Source organism: Alosa sapidissima, chromosome 4, assembly GCF_018492685.1.
Source record: "Alosa sapidissima isolate fAloSap1 chromosome 4, fAloSap1.pri, whole genome shotgun sequence".
Taxonomy (NCBI): domain Eukaryota; kingdom Metazoa; phylum Chordata; class Actinopteri; order Clupeiformes; family Clupeidae; genus Alosa; species Alosa sapidissima.
This window is the reverse complement of record NC_055960.1, coordinates 30234983-30252293: the sequence shown is the minus strand read 5'-3', so window position 1 is coordinate 30252293 and position 17311 is coordinate 30234983. Positions and strand designations below refer to the sequence as shown.

General features: G+C 41.9%; 2 protein-coding genes across 2 annotated transcripts in view; both read right to left on the bottom strand.

Annotated features, from left to right (window-relative positions):
• Nucleotides 1-1306, bottom strand: part of pparg (peroxisome proliferator-activated receptor gamma) — a 24985-nt gene extending 23679 nt beyond the window's left edge. The window contains exon 1 of the mRNA XM_042089567.1: nt 1096-1306. The gene's annotated coding sequence lies outside the window, so the exon portion shown is untranslated. The remainder of the gene's footprint in view (nt 1-1095) is intronic.
• Nucleotides 1307-3203: 1897 nt separating this feature from the next.
• The window catches only part of syn2b (synapsin IIb), an 82559-nt gene continuing 68451 nt past the window's right edge, over nt 3204-17311 (bottom strand). The window contains exons 8-13 of the mRNA XM_042088299.1: nt 13851-13925; nt 12949-13051; nt 9526-9678; nt 8896-8962; nt 4264-4879; nt 3204-4172 (exon numbers count right to left, since the gene is read on the bottom strand). Coding sequence (XP_041944233.1) covers nt 4043-4172; nt 4264-4879; nt 8896-8962; nt 9526-9678; nt 12949-13051; nt 13851-13925 — 1144 coding nt within the window. The 3' untranslated portion in view covers nt 3204-4042. The remainder of the gene's footprint in view (nt 4173-4263; nt 4880-8895; nt 8963-9525; nt 9679-12948; nt 13052-13850; nt 13926-17311) is intronic.

Sequence of the window (17311 nt, the reverse complement as noted above, 5' to 3'; positions counted from 1 at the left end):
TATTTTGATTGGCGGAATCCCTTTTCCACACACACACACACACATACACACACACACACACACACACACACACACACACATATATATATGGACCTTCTAAATAAGGATGATATTTATGGAAATGCCAAATAGAAAGATTTTGTGACAGAGCAGAAAATTGCCCAGCTGACTCCAAAACTTGAAGAGTGTTTGAACAAAACACATATCAGTTATATTAGCTATGATACTTAAGCTTTCTTTGACAACTTTTACTGACCACTTGTCAGAGAGAAGTAATATTTTCCTAAAATTAGATCAAGTCTCAGTTGATGTCAAAACGTTGCTACTGGAACTCACCGATTAGCCTAATCTGCCAGTCAAGACCATAGTATATTGATTTATAGAATGATGTAGATACAGGTCCAGATACAATAATGAGATGTGATTTTGGTTTTGAATGGACAAAACTAAATTATGATAGTCTAGCATCAACTTTTAACAGGTTAACAGGTTAATAGGTTAACAGGTTGTGTGCAGCACTGCGCTCTCCTTTTAACAAGCAAACACAAATAACTGGTGATAAAGAAACTGTGTTGATTTTGCTTTATGAATCTCAGGAAATTGTTTGAAGTGGTGCACCAGATCAAGTTCAGAGAATGCTGAGTCATCCGACTGTGATTTTCAAGTCAACAGTATAACCATTAAAACTTAAGCCTAAATGAAAGTGCGGCGCATGTCGTCGGGACTAGGCTAGCAGAGTTTCAGACTGTTAACAGCTTTAAAATGACACTTGACAAAAATAAGCATCTTAGTATTGTATAAGTATAAGTAGTCTGATTTCTGGTTAAAATCAAAAGTCATACTCGGTTAACTGTATATTCTGACTGAACATCAATGATGCGGCTACATTAACGACATGCACGTACCTGAGACGACGTCTGGATTTTGTCTGTTGTAATAACTATAAAGCATGTTTAACTGCGTACTTCGTTAGAAAACACAAGTGCAGTTCGGTGGAGTTTTGTGTTCTATGGGAGCTAAATGAATGCTCTGCACAGTGACATAAACTCACTTCACTGTGGTCACCTTCAAATAAAACCTTTAAAAAACACTGACCTGAAGTAGTCCTTTCGATTACGCTTCCTTTTGTCTCTTCCTGGCGTTTGTTACAGTTGATTCCTTTCCTGACAGATTATTTATTTTCTGATTAGAAGATGATTGTGCAAAAACCGTGTATTGCACTTATCTGGTGACAGAAGTGACTGCCCCTTAATTCAAAGGCAACTGAAGTGCGAGCAACTGTGATTGTGACAGCCAACACCGTGATGCTGCAGACACATTTTGTATAGGCTACCGTGACTCCCCTCCCATTGGAACACCTACGGGAATGACATGGAATGACCAGAGCGGAAAAGCGCGAATGGGGTTTGATATCATGTGAAATATGATTACGAAGTGCTAACTCAGCCCAGCGCTCCGTATAGACTAGTTGTCACGTTATCAGAAAAAAGCAAAAGACGGCAGAAACTTCCCAGGTCTGTAACAGATTTGGTGATAGGTAGGCTATTTCTGCGCAAAATTGCTTCATTATTCTTCTTTCATCTAAAAAAGTGTTTGCCTTTAGTGTTTGCCATATAGAGACAAAAGACAATATGTAGCCTAATAACCTTTATGAGAAAACATTAAGTGTTGCTTGATATAGCCTAATGAAGCCCATCAAGACGTAGGCCTTTATTTATATTTTTGTAGCCTATTATTTTCCTACGTGGTTAATATCAAAACATTAGCAGTGCAGTGTGTATCGGAGGACGAATATTTAACACATTTTGAAGCCAACGCATTTTTCAAAAGTATGGATTAGCCACTAAAACTTTTGTGACTTTTACTCATTTAAATATCTAAAGACAGGTCAATATAGCCTAGCCATTAGGCCTTGCAATTCAGTGTGATATGGAATCCTCTCTGACTGATCATAAACCATATGTAAATGTTGTGATAATAGGCCGAGACATCCAGTCTGTAAGTCCCTGCCTATGTTTATTATCTTTGCTTACGTAGATGCTGTTGACAATAAATTAGGCTACTGTATCAGGAACGATCTTTCTTCTGCCTCCGAAATGTCTACAGAACGACATCTTTCAAATGAACAATGAATTGTAGGATTATCCTCTGATTGTGGTCTATAGAAACACATGCTTTTAAGGGGTCAACAGTCAGTCTTACAGCTTTTTTCCATACAGTGGGTATCCTCTCAGGTTGTTCTCATGTGAAATCACCTTCAGTTGTAAAGGGTCACAGTTGTACCCAGTGTGTGGTAACTGCGGTGGCACATAAACAGAGACATATATACTCACACACACACAAAAAAAACTTGTGGTAGACGTTCTCACATTCTGCAAGAATCTCTGAAAGCCATCTTTGATTGTGACTTTGTTCTGTTTTCAGTTGTTTCCAACACAGAACAAAATTATCTGGCTGTAAAGGTTTACACTTGAGGCTTCTCTTCTGCTGTGCTGTAAAAAACTGGAGGGGCTTCTAGGGATGGGAAGCACACCAAAACAAATAGATCATTTGCCATGAGGCTGTGTGGGCCTGTTTAGAATGGTCAGTTCTACTGGGTTCCCATAGTTCATCCCTTGTACCTCACAAATCTCGACATCTCCCATCGGCAGTAGATCTCTTGACAGCTCAAGACAGCATCAACTCAGCAGTTTGTTTATTTTTTTAAAACTCGGAGTCATTGGTTTATGAACAGCAAAAAACACAATGCAGCACACTCCATGAACTGCAGTATAAACACTGAATGCATGTAAGTATGACTACAGCCTTTGGGACCTGTCATCTGATTGGGATCCAAGCCGTGGTTTTGAGAGGGCAAACTGGATTTCCTAATCTGTGCGTCACAGTGCCCTCTGCTGATTATATACACACATAGATTTGTTTCTTAGTTCACATATGTTTTAGAATTCAGTCATACATGACCAGTCATACTATATATACTTTTATTTATAATCACTGGCTGTATGTGTGTACTGACCCAAGAATTGAGCATCAAGCTCATGGTGGCCTGTGAATCTTTAGCTCTAGGAGCAGACGACATCAGGCAGAAATTTGGAACACTGAAACAGCTTAGCTTACTGCTGATGGATGTACAAGGACATACAATATAATGGGCACACATGGGTAGCTACGCAATGCCAACACACAGCACGCTAAAACACAAATAGAATGGTGGAGCCACACTTTTATTGACACCTGTACAGAAAAGAAACAATCCTCAACGAGTCATGCAAAGCAGATATTGTGTACAAAGAGAACACAACATGAACAGTATGGAGGCAGAGATAAATACATTTACAAAAATAAAGAAAAAAAACTCCTGAGATGTCTCACGTACAATACGATACAATACGCAAGGGCACTACCTCTTACATGGCACTCATGGGTAAAAGCAACTTGATCCCAAGCCAGGTGATAAAACATGGGCATCTCTCTGAAGAGTCAGAACTGGGAAGAAACACTCCAGCTCTGCAGTACTAAGTACAGTATAGGAACCTTGGAACTGGGAAAGATTGCTTTATTGAAAAGACACTTGTTTAAGAGAGGTATTATTGAACTAATGTTTCTATACTGAATTCTATGAGATTGATCTATAGATATATGCAAGAGTGGGGTGGGCAAAGGAAGGAAAATAAGTCACAGTTACATGTCTGGAAAAACACACTGTTACAATAAGGCTACAACATCAAGGGACGAAGGATAACTCTACATGACCTCTCCTCCTTTTGCTCTCACTGATGCCATCCATGTTTTGTAACCATGCAACAGTACATTAACATTCCATTCCTTATACAGACAGCCATGTTCAGACCAATAGGACTTATAAACACATACACAAACATATTTTTTTTTACCTCAAACTGATACTGTACAAACACTCTCCATATTTCAAATTCATACTCACACATATAGCCAGGTAGGAGGGAAGATAGAACGTATACATTTACATAGACTGAATCTCGGACCAGGACACAAATAGGTCAGTTAAGCTTAGATGTAGCCACTAGTCTGAGAACAGGCTGGCAAAAGATTTCCTCAGGTTCCGAATGGTCTCTGCCTTGGCTTCATCCTCGTTGCTGGAGCGGAACGTGTCACCAAAGGCACTGAAGGCATTGGTCAGGGATTGAGATTTGCTGAAACAACACAGAGTGCACATATTTTGGTAAGTCATCATGCATTAGATGATAATGATGGACTTTAAGATATGCTGCTGAGTGCTCTTACTTTAGTAGGGGATGAGTTGACTTCTGCTGTGGTTGCTCCTCAACAGGGGGCTGTTCCTGGCTTGGAGCAGCGGCGGGTACGGCAGAGGGTTCTGGGGCATCTGCTGGGGCGGCCGCAGGGGCAGGTGGGGTGGCAGCGGGGGCTTCAGTCAGTGGCTCATCTTTCCGTATGTTCTTAGGCGGGGGCTGGGGTTTAGCTGGGGACTGGACCTGCGCCGGGCCAGGATCAGCCGGCGCCGCAGTGGGAGCTGCAGCCTGGTTTTGGGCCTCAGGTGGAGCTGGCTTTGGGAAGGCTTTGGCTGGAGGTGGGGTCTGGGGCTTTGGCTGGAGCTGAGGTTTGGAGTTTCTCCGAACGGGAGGCACTGGCTTAGGGGGCTTGGGGGACTGCGGTTTGGGAGGGAGCTCTGTGGGCTTGCCTGGAGCAGGTGTGGGCGCGGGCGCCCCCTGGGGTTTAGGCTGCTGGGGTTTGGGCTGCTGAGTGGTGGGGGGTGGAGTCGGCTTGGGTGGGGGTGGAGTCGGCTTGGGTGGGGCTGGTTCCGGGGAGGACCCACGGGGAGCTGGCTCTGACGGAGACTCCTTACTCTGAGTTTGCGACTCTTGGGGTTGCACTGGCCCCCCTAGGTTTAGTACAAGAGAGACTCATCACTTCACCACACTATCTCTACGACAAAGGCAAATAGGGTAGAGAAAACAAACTGATGTTTAAATCAAGCACCTGGTGTTTGAGTATTTTATTTACACACATTACAGACGACAACGAACCCCCGAGTCTAATCAAAGAAACCAAATATAATAAAATGAAGGTCAGAACTTTGAGATAAAGACAAAACAATTATATCCACAGACGGAAGCAAGTCAACACATGGTATGCTTCCTTGGATATCTTAAAGACAAGGAGTACAACAAAAGTTACTGCTCAGGCAAACATGTATGGAATGAAGTGGAGGGAGTTGTACACATGCCGACTGGGTTTGTGTTCAAGCAACTTGCTTTTGCACTTTTGTGAATCTTGCTTTTGTGCACTTTAAATTAATCTCTGTACCATGTTTTATACATGCCTTGGTTGCCTGTGACCCACAAACAAAGTGAAAATCATAATTCACAAATATGCTATTCATTCTTGAAAAATATGCATTGAAAATGTTGTGTTCCCCTTTAAAATGAAAAATAAAAAATAAAAAGATACCCGCACACTGTTTCTATAAGCTCCCAGAGCGGTTTATTAACACAACGTTTCGACCAGAGGTCTTCGTCAGGTGTCAAGAAGATGAGCGGGTGGGTGGAGATATATGATATATAGACAAAGTAGTGGGTAATGCCCCATTTCTGTCCTATCCATTAATGCATCAGACAATTGTAAGCAAATGGCCTATGTGGCCTACATCAGCCCACCAAGTGTTACAGTTGCATCAGTTCAATCCTTTGTATAGGTCATTATACATCAGACTGAAAAACACACCCGATCCCTCACATCTGTACCCTGTAGCGGCACATTTCAAGAAAAAAAGCAACATAAGAAAAAAAGGGAAAAGTTGATATTTCCAAGTCTCCAATGTCTTGTGGCAGATGAAAGAAGAGTAATTGTGCAGTGTGGTCAATCTCACACACACGACAGATTTTTAGAAAATAATTATAAACGTTTTGAAAAACACTTATAAAAAGGGTTTTGTATCAAATTCCTCGTTCAGTCCAAATGGAGCCATGGTATTGAGGGCATGTATATCATACGTTTCACGCTGTAAAAGCAGTCGTTCAAGGTCACCACCCCTAGGTAGCCGTTCCACTTTTTTAAATGCCCATATAGGGAAGGGTGCTGATATTGTGCCCAGCTTCTTTGAAATGTGCCGCTACAGGGTACAGATGTGAGGGATTGGGTGTGTTTTTCAGTCTGATGTATAATGACCTATACAAAGGATTGAACTGATGCAACTGTAACACTTGGTGGGCTGATGTAGGCCACATAGGCCATTTGCTTACAATTGTCTGATGCATTAATGGATAGGACAGACTGATTGGTGGACATGGGGCATTACCCACTACTTTGTCTATATATATCTCCACCCACCTAGCCTGACGAGCCAGACCCACATTAAAATGTAGGGTCTGGGCACTCACCGTTCGCAGTGCTTAGTCCGAGGGGCGGGATAATCAGTTGTCTTTCAAATTTCCTCTGCACGCAATAGGACAGCGGCAGCACTATGAGTCCCATGCGTTTCCCACCAGCGGAGCTAGTTGGCTAGTTCAAACGTTTGCCAACTTAATAAAAGCTTAACTCGTGTCACACTGTTCACCAACAGCAACATCCATCTTATTTGTTTTCAAGTAGCAGGGAATTCAAGCCAAACCGTTGCAACTCTGCCATCAATCATTATGTTAAGCTCACCTAACGACTCTATACACGATTTCATTGGCCTGATTGAGTTTCGATTTCTGGAGCTCACAAGCCAACCCTGGCCGCTAGGAGCGCGTCTAGATTTCTAGGCTACCACCCACCCGCTCATCTTCTTGATACCTGACTAAGACCTCTGGTCGAAACGTTGTGTTAATAAACCACTCTGGCAGCTTATAGAAACAGTGTGCGGGTATCTTTTTATTTTTCAATTGTTGGTTAAGCCTTATACCCAGCACCTTTTTAAACTTTGTAGATGTGCATGCACTCCCCTTGTTTGTCTTCCCCTTAAAAATGATCATATTTATAATATATAATATATATAGTGATAAGACTGCAAGACTAAGATATATTTAAAAACACAGTGCCATCTACTGGTTTTGTGTTGACACTATACAGATAATTCTCTTAGTAAATAACTTTTGGTAATATTGTTTAGACTTCAAATGGTTAATCAAATGATGGACATTTAAAAATAGAATGAACCAAAATGCTCATAAACTTGGGGGGGGGGGGGGGGGGGGGGGAGAGGAGGTGCCAGACACACCAGGAGGAGGGAAAAGAAGGAGATCCTTAATATTCTAAACCTTGGTACTGGATTTAAAGTCTTATCCCAAGAAAACAGCTGCAGCTGTAAATAGTGACATCTTAATTTAGTTATTAGATGCCACTCGATTGAAGTTGATTAAAATAGCACATAAGATGAGACATTGCCCATAAACAGCAGGAATGGCTCAACAGGATCTTTTCACTTAAACAGTAATAGGATAGGAATGGCTCAAACTTCGGGATCTTTTTACTTACACAGTAATACAACTCACTGAAAACATCACTGACGTATATCCACAAACAACAGATATTCAGGTTATGTAAACAAACTTTGTTGTTCTCCAAGAAATTGCACATTCATTGGAAAATGTCAACAAAACCATCTCAATTTGACACACAAAGTTTCTTTCCTTTGGTGATATGCCATGCAAAGTGTCCTACATCCAATTGCATGCACACAGATCAAACAGAAGATTGGAAGAACATTCAGCCAGCATTGTAGGTTCGCTTCAAAAACAAGCAGAGATGTGTCACTGCCCATAGCCTGGTTAAAAATGGAACATAACCCTGCCCTCCTATCCTCTGTCACTGCTCCATGAGTTACTGTTGCATGTTTACTGCAAAAGGCAAATACACATTCTCTCCGATATCACCGCTAGCATTAAATTGTAATAACAAATGCAATGGTGGTACCGGTAAAGGCAATGTGAAGATTTAGCAAGAATCTCAGGCACATGTGAATTCAATTAAGAGACTCCTCAATCCCAGGATGGATTCTAAAACATTGTGCGTTTGCCTTTGCCACGGTGTCAGCATATGCAATGCATAAAACAACAAAGCACAAAAGCTGACGCAGTGGCTTCCACTAACAGGATAGTTTATGAAGATAGTTTGTGTTTTAAAATGCAGAAACCTTTTTTTAAGATCTCTGAAACCAGACAGGTCATTCTGATGATTTTGTTGGTTTTGAATAACTAGGCAAACACTGTGTGTGATTATCATGAACTAATGTTAGATATATCCCAATTGTAAACATATTTTCAAGTACATTTCCTCAGCAGTTACATTTCATGCAAAAATAGACAAATCTGTATCAGTAATAAATCACTGTCATCACTTACAAACACCCATATACACAAACTGACACACACATGCACACAACATGAAAGCAAGGCCTTGAATTTCCCCTGGGGATCAATAAAGTATCTATCTATCTATCTATCTGAAGAAAAAGATAAAAGAACTAATTCACCAAACAAACACTGCACAATTCCCACACAATTCTGCACATTGACAGCAGCACTGATCTTTGAGTAGGCACAGTTAGTTTTGTGTTGTTTATCAAGTGCATGATATCACTGACAAAAGCCCTGCAAAATGAGATGTACACTGTGTACACTGAGAAAGAAAACAAAGCAGGCAGCCATCACAAGCAAACAATCAAGCAAAACAACACAAATTAACAATACATTCTAACACTGTATTAAACAGCCCTGGCAGAATTATAATCATCACTAGCTACACCTTTCCGTGCTGTAATCTAGACAGTGAAATCTGAGGCAACTCTTCCTTCCTTGAACTGCCACCACTACTCTGGTGTCACTGTAGGCTCAATTCACTGTGTCTGGACTTGTGCCTGGACTTGTTTGGGTTTTACAGCAACGCCATTACAGTCGAGAATGTACTGTAAACAACCTTGTGGTGGTGGTCGCTGCCCAGGGATCTTGGCGGTTTCCGTCACAGTCTCCTTTGCTGGGGCTCCCTGTGAGAAGGCAGAGACGACAAGTCAGCCCAACATCAAAGCACTCGGAGCAGAGAGCAGATTAGAGCAGATTAGAGCTGAGTTCATGAGCTCAAGAGAGGAAGGCCAGAGAGCAGAATCAAACAGACTGGCTACAGCCTGGAAACAGGAATTATGAAGAAAAATACTAGTTGTAGGTCCAAAGGTGTCAAAAAAGAAATTTTTTAGTATAAGCATTTGCATTCATTTAATTTTAATGCTACAAAATCCTCCAGAAATATGAGGCCCAGGTTGGAGTCTTTTGCAGGCATTATTCATGTAAAGGTCATGCGTGAACTTGAAGTTCAGGTTCATCATACTAAAATGTCTTTAAAATCAATCATAAATTCGTACTTACCGACCTTAACTTAAAGTAAGCAAAAATAAATCCTGATAGCACATATGCTAAGTGTCAGTGAATTGGAGGGGTTGAACATAAACACCAGAGGGCGCCTGAAGCAAAGGATATCCAAGAAATCCATTTCTACTGATCTCCCATGATGCACCATTAAGCGAACCTACAGATTGCAGAAGGGGGTGATTACCTCTGGGGGCTGGGCTGGGGGGATGGGCCTTTGAGGAGGGCGTGCGGGGGCTCGGCTCCCTGCCTGGTTCATCTTGGCTAAAACAACATCAGCAATGAGTTGCCGGTCTTCACCTTGGTGCTCTCCAATCAGAGGCATAGAGGATCCAACCACCTAGACAGCAATGATGAACAGAAACCTCACTCCTGATGAAGTGGAGATCAGCATGTGGTAACTGCTCGGAGGACTGGGTCAACAACTGTAGCTGATAAGAGAGGCAGATTATAAGAGTAGCCTCTCTGAGTCAGGTGTCAGTCTTTGACTAATAAAGAATTAGACTAGGGGAACAGCAAATATGTGTTGACACAAAGTATGTTGAAAATTACTGGATCAGCAAGTAGTTTATGTCCCAAACTAGAGATCACAGCGAAAAGTTACAGTCAGTGGAACTTACCAAACCCACAAATTGAAGTCATGTCACTCCTCTTGGCTCACACTTGGCTTTTCACTGCTTGTTATATACTGACATAACTGTGTATGTGATGAATACATCTCACTGTACTGAACTCTGAACTCATCAGGGGCGCTGCTAGATAATTTGGGCCTTAGGACAGACAACAATTCTGGGCCCCCCGATAATCTATAGTATTATTGGGGGGGGCTCTCTGGGGGCCCCCTGTCAGTGTCGGGCCCTTAGAATCGTCCTAATACCCCCCCCCCCCCCCCCCGCCCCCCCAACCCCAGCGGCGCCCCTGCTCCTCATACTGCACGGTCAGATGTTTTAAACAAATCAGATTGGATGAAGTGAATCTGATATCATTCTAGTAGTATACCCATAGCGGAAATATGTACACCATGGATTTCCTTTGTTAGAGGCTTCAGTGGCAGTCTGGGTATTGTGAAAACAATAAAAAATGCTCATCGGTGCTGCCATGGCAACATACTGTAGAGTGGCCATGTGATTTCAAGGCAGTTTCTGGAAAGGAGGCAAAACTTGGTACAGACCATAAGAAGGTACAGAGAATAAGAATGGTTTCTATTTCACTATCCTCACAACACCAGAAATACTGTTTCTCTTTCTTAGAGTCTATTACTGCAGGACTATAACATTAATGGGGTAGTCAATTGATCATGGCACATTTCACATACTGTATGTTCTGATTAGTAGTGATGTCCTATATGCAAGCAGATTGATGATGAAGATGTGACATACAGTACAATGAGCAAAACACCTCATTCAAGCTCTGCCCTTATAAGGACATAAGGAAAGAATTATGACTGCATGTTCATCAAAAGCTTTCTCACGTTGACAATCTACCAGCAGCAGAATGAATGGGCTTCAGTGTGGGAGGGTGTGTGGGTAAGCCACAGAGTACTTCAGCATGTGCGGGGCAGACACAGATGAAGATCCGAAAGGATGGAAGCCCTCTGTCATGGTGGCAACCAAAAAGGGATTCAGCTGGGCCAGAGTAGGGGCACAACCACTTCCCTCTGTGGCAGCCATGTTTGTTTTATCTGGTAAGAGTATGCCTGACCCACTATTACATGCTTTTCATACAGGCAATTTCAGAATAAATGAAACAATTTCTCAAATAAGGGTTCCAAAACCCACACTGTCTCGTGTGGCAGCCCCACCAATATGGCACATGCAATCTTGAGACAGTGAGATGTGTTGATTGCAGCGCCCCCTATGGGCCGAATTTCTTAGCAGGTTGTAGGGATCCTATGATAAATTGTGTGCAGTTCACACCTCCTCATCATACATATTGATGATTGAAGTGCCTGATTTTTGCATTTACAACTTTCACTAAGTGGAGCTACACCCCAAATTAATGGTTATGTGCCTCCTTAAGACCAACATACCACTATGTAGGATGCAACTTATAACAATCAAATAACAACAATCAAATCCCTAATATAATGCACATGGCATCAAGGTGTGTCTCAACTCTACCACTGAGTTGAATGTATCATCACTGGTTTGTGTTGTCATGTATAAATGCAAGACTAAGTCCACAACAAACATCCTCCTTAATCAAAGCCACCACTTCTGGAAAATGTAGCATCACTGTGGTCATAGGACAACATTTCAGATAGACATCTTATCCCTGTGTAATCATCCCCATATTTGGACAATCCTCTGTCTGATCTTTTTCCATCTCTATGACATGATGACATGATTGGTGCAACGAAGACAGAAAAGACATGTTTCTGTATTTTGACTTTTTCAACTAATCTCCATCAGAGGGCTGAAGCCTTTACAATCATTTCAGGATGCTGGCTAGTGGCCTGTGGTCTTGAACAGGCACCAAAGAGCATGTCAACTGCGATGAGAGAGGTTTTTATACAATAAGGACATTTCAATGATGTAAAATGAAATTTCACACTTTGGCAAAAATTGTATGTAGATTGTAAAGTCCCGAATTGCTTCTTTCTTCCTCCTGAAATACAGTAATCGCTCCTGATGGAGAAGAGTCTAAATGGTTGGAATGAAGAAAAAAGTAAAGCCATCATTTCTTCATTCTCCTATACAAATACCATATATCCAGGTTTTCAGCTTGCCAACACATGAGGTGTTCCTATTCTGAACATTCACTGATGAAATATTGAGTTAGAACTAAAATAATAATATGTCCGTCCCCACGATAGCTACCATATCTTACAAAGATATCCATAACTGGGTACCTATGTTATCCAGGAGACACACTGTAAAATGACTTTTATGTAAGATCCATGTACCAGCATGCAACATTTGAGCCTCTTACATGGTTTAGTTCTTGTGCTTTGGGCTTGTGAACTTTGACAAAAAAAAGAGGCCGAACAAAATCGACACCCCCCTCCCCCTGCAAAACTGGCTGTATCTTGGAAAGTATTAATCTTACATAAAAGTAATTTTACAGTGTGTCTCCTGGGTAACATAGGTACACCTGGTAATTTTTTCTGAATTTTTTGAGACCTAAGTGCGTGGGCCCTGGTTGAATCGACGTGGAATGACCCAACTCTTAATGAACAGGAATCAGCAAACCTGGCATGTGTCATTGTGGGCACACTCATAAAAACACCCATTACCCGATGAGACATGCTGAGTGCATCATCCACAGTCACTGTGGTTCACTGGCCCTTCCTTTTCCATGTTGGATTTGAGTGGACTGTGTGACCACACACTTGTGGTGTGTTCATGGATGCTCGCAACATGTACTAAAATATAGCTGTAATTTGAAACGGAATTAAACCTTCCTGTTATTTAGTCATCATTTTAAAATATCTCTTTTCCTCTGATGGCAATGGGATTGTAGAAGCAGCGTCATGTCTACCAAAAACTCAAAAAATGGAGGAGGAAAGAGAATGAAAAAACAAACAGCCGTCCTTTAACATGACTGTAGTGTTACCGTCATTTTGATGTAACACTTAATTCATTTGTGATGGTGAACTGATTGTGCTCACCTCAGTGATGTAGTCCTTCCCATCTTTTCCATGTATGGCTTTTACTGCACAGATATCCAGACCTCCAAAGATGTCAGAGCAAGTATCTACCCACAGCTTATACCTGTATTGAAGAGGACTTGGCATCAGAGATATCTCTCAACATCATGATTTTAACAGTGTCAATACTGAGAAAATCAACAATTCCGACAAGTCAGTCCTTACAATTCAGGACTGCAGGCCTATCCGCATTAGCATTTTTTGCCGCTCAGTCATGTCTTGCTTATAGAATGGCAAAGACAGAAATGAATGCCCGTGGAGTCCAGGCAGCTTGATATTTGGCTTTTGGCAAGATATGCCCAGCAGCTATATGGTCCAAATGATATGGTGCCTGAATGATGCCGCGGGGGCCAAGCTTGAACGCGACACAATCTGCACACGGCGTGATATCATTGGGTCATCACAGGTCTTCTGCACACGGCGTGATATCATTGGGTCATCACAGGTCTTCTGCACACGGCGTGATATCATTGGGTCATCACAGGTCTTCTGCACACGGCGTGATATCATTGGGTCATCACAGGTCTTCTGCACACGGCGTGGTATCATTGGGTCATCACTGGTCTTCTGCACACGGCGTGGTATCATTGGGTCATCACAGGTCTTCTGCACACGGCGTGGTATCATTGGGTCATCACAGGTCTTCCCTCAGGTGTTTGCTCTTCATTATTGTGAGCTTTGTAAGTATAAGTCAGACCATGACTGCGTGTGAGCTGGTGTACTAAATTGAATAGTATGAGATCTACAACGGAATACAACATTTCATGTACAGTAGTTGCTTGGGTTCAGTTCAGCAGTTCATACATCATACAATGTCAATGCAGGACCTGAGCTCCAGGCTTTGGTACATAAAAGCAACTCACTTATCAGTCATGGCCACTTGTTCCAACATGGCAGAACCCGTGTTTGATTTCCAGTTTCCTGATATGGAGGTCCTCCTGTTACAAAAGAGAAAAATGTAATGTAATGGAATACAGTTGGTTATGAACAAAAACAACAAAACATTTGCGACACTGTTTCTACTCAATTTTAATTTATCCTAAAAATAATGCCCTTTATCAATGTGAATATTGAATTTTACCGTATAATGCATACAGTCACAAGACATGTATCAGTCATTATATATTTTGTTATCCTATTTTGATTTTGAAAACACCCACCTGCACTTAGTGTCATGTTTGTCATGTAGTGTCAAGATTTTAAATCTTCCTCAGTACAAAGATGCTGATATTGGATATTGGTACAGACCGTCACACCTCTAACATGGTTTAGCCCAATAACTTGATTGGGTAATTGGCTGGTCTATTTAAAGGCGGGCTCATTTCACACAGGGGAGAATAGATTGGAAACACAGGATATACAGACACATGGAAGAGCTAGAGATCCAGGGCCAGGGAAGTTGTAGAGTTAAATGTTTGTTTGTTTGTTTGTTTGTTTGGTTTTATGTGAAACTAACCCTTGCTTGTTGTGAGGCAAGGGGAAAGTAGGTCAAAAGTTGCAAGGGCGCCTTGCTTGGACAGGGAGCCTAGAAAGAGTAGGTTCCTGGTGCCTAGTTTAATGGCACGGTAAATGTTCGTTTGTCTACTGAAGATCCCCGGATTTCATGTTTGGACTCTAATTTTGCTTCCTGGATCTGCCTGTTAATGGACAAAATAAATCTATATTTTTGTATTGACCTGCTGTCTCCTGCCACCTTCTTCCCTCAACACCATCTTAGCGCACCTCCCTAAATGTGAGGTGGCCACCTCGGTTCCTCACAATGGGATAGGCCAAATTAAAAGGACTACATATTTCCTGGTTATTAGACTTCTGCTGTGGAATTTGTCATCACTGAGCAGTCAGTAAAAGTGACGGCTTTCTCCAAAGACAATAGTGGGCTTATTTTCTCAGTCACTCAAGAGGAAAGGTCATCATTGAAATGCTGAGACCCACCAGACCAACAGATTCCCTGTCTCTGCTGAATTACTGAAGTGAAGCAGGTGTGGCCTTGGTTAGTACTTGGAGACTTCCTGGGGGAAAACGATTTAATCTGGAAGTGGTGATGGTGGGCAGCTAGTAGGTGGCAATCTTCCATCTGGCAAAAAAATCCCAGTACCTCAGTGCTGTGATGGGGACACTGTGGTCTATAATGATCCCATGATACTTACCACAGAGATTAGGGAATTACCCAGTGATTAGGGAATTACACTGGCCCCCAAATTATCGTGGGTTATTCAATTATTCCACCTAAAACTGGCATGGTAGATTGGTAGCTCTTTTAGATTTGATTTGTTCAATATCTCTAGAACAGCAATTTGCCTCCCACCACTTGATGACCATGTTTGTGAGCTTCAGGGCTCTTAGGATAAACCTAGGCAAGACAAGATTATTTATATGGCGTATTTCATACACAATTCAATGGGCTACATAAACAAAAGCAGAGAATAGTAGTAAATTCAATGTCATCAGCATAGCTAGGATAGAAAATCAAACTTTGTCCAGGTGGGAGCATGTGAAAGTTAACTAATAGTGGCCCCAAGATCGACCCCCAGATAACACCACAGGGCGTTGAGGAGGTTGGTGTACTGTAGGAGGTATAGTTGCTGATGGCAACAAATAAGCTCCTTTCTTGTAGGTATGATTTGGGGCAATTGATAACTTTACCTGTGGATCCAACCCAATGTTCTTGTAAATCTTGCAGCATTAGACCCAGAGTTGTCAAAACAACAAATGCAGGGCTTCAGAGCGTTGGTTACGTGGAACACATGCCCTTCCAGCAGGTTTGTAGCCTCAGGTGACATTCTCCCAGACATGGAGGAATAAACACCCCCTAGCTCAACATCCCCTAGCTCAACATCCCCTAGCTCAACATAGGGGCAACTTCCCAATAGGGATGCCCTCGGATCATTCATGTCCCATGATGCAACAACCAGAGCCTCAATCCTAATTACATAGAAGCAGTTTGCCTCACCAGAAATCTTGGTGTGTTATTCGACTCAGCACTTAACTCTGATTTCCATGTTAAGTCCCTCACAAAAGCCGCCTTTTTCCACCTCTGTAACATTTCTTGTCTTCGCCCACTTCTGTCTGTCACTGATACACAAACTCTGGTCCATGCATTCATCATGTCCCGTATTGATTATCCCTTTCTATTGCCCTTCCTCCTTCAAAAATGTCAAAACACCAAAAATCGTCATTGGCGTCCCTGCTAAGTCTCTCCAAAAAACTAGGGTTCTCTCCCACACTAGGCGCTCTGCCCATATCATCATCCCAGTGCTCTCCAACCTATATTTGCTACAATTCCTATATATCAAGTTCAAAATGATCCTTCTCACCTTCAAAGCCTCCTCTACCTCAGTGAACTCCTGACCCCATACACCCCATCTCGCTTCCTTAGGTCTTCTAACAGATAAAAGATAAAAGTTGCTCTTGGGTGCTCCTTGTTGGTGCCCCCACCCAATCCCAATCCTCCCCCACCTTTTTTATGCAGCCCTTGCCACTTAATCTACTAAACCCCTCTTCTACTGCACTTTTTACCCCCCCCATTAATGCACAAATAGGCTGACACCAGACATAATTTCACTGCATTTCTTACTTCCAGTAACTATATGCATGTGACAATAAACTTCCTTGTATCCTTGTATCCTTGTAAGACATCGGAACAATCCTTTGGTGAGATCCGATAACGTAGAATCCTTGAAATGCTTGACTCCTTGATTCACTAGAATGAATGGGTGACACCATAGGTGTGTTCAAATTCCTTGAACAGAGATGAAATCTTTTCCCTGAACAAATAAATTGGAACGATTTTGTGTTGATTTCATTTCTACGGTATCCCTTTATGTTTGTGAAGAACTACCTCCTCAAACTGTTTTTAGTCAACTTTTACGGACAAGTCAAATAGAAATGTTTGTATTTGCAAATTTGCACACACCTCATGTGTCAACATTGCATGACAGGACAGGCACTCTTAAGAGTGAAAAAACCTAAGAAGAAGACTCCCACTGTCCACACTAGCTGACTCACAGACCTTCAGGCATGTTCCTTCACTTAGGATTATCTCTATCAAATCACAAAGTGCATGAGGACTCTCTCGCAGACCTTCTGAGCTCTTTCTGTAAGTTGTCATTTCCACAGACTTTACCATAGGAAATTATTATTAAATCTCGTAAACTCATATTTAGTTGCAAAAAGGACATAGACAACATATCAGGGATGTTGTTAGGCCTATTTTGGGGGGACTGAAGCCACCCTAAGATGATCAAAAGCCCCTCTAAAAATATATAGTAATAATATGCATTCAAATTCACATTCCTTATTCTCTGTTGAATGCTCAGGCTAGGTG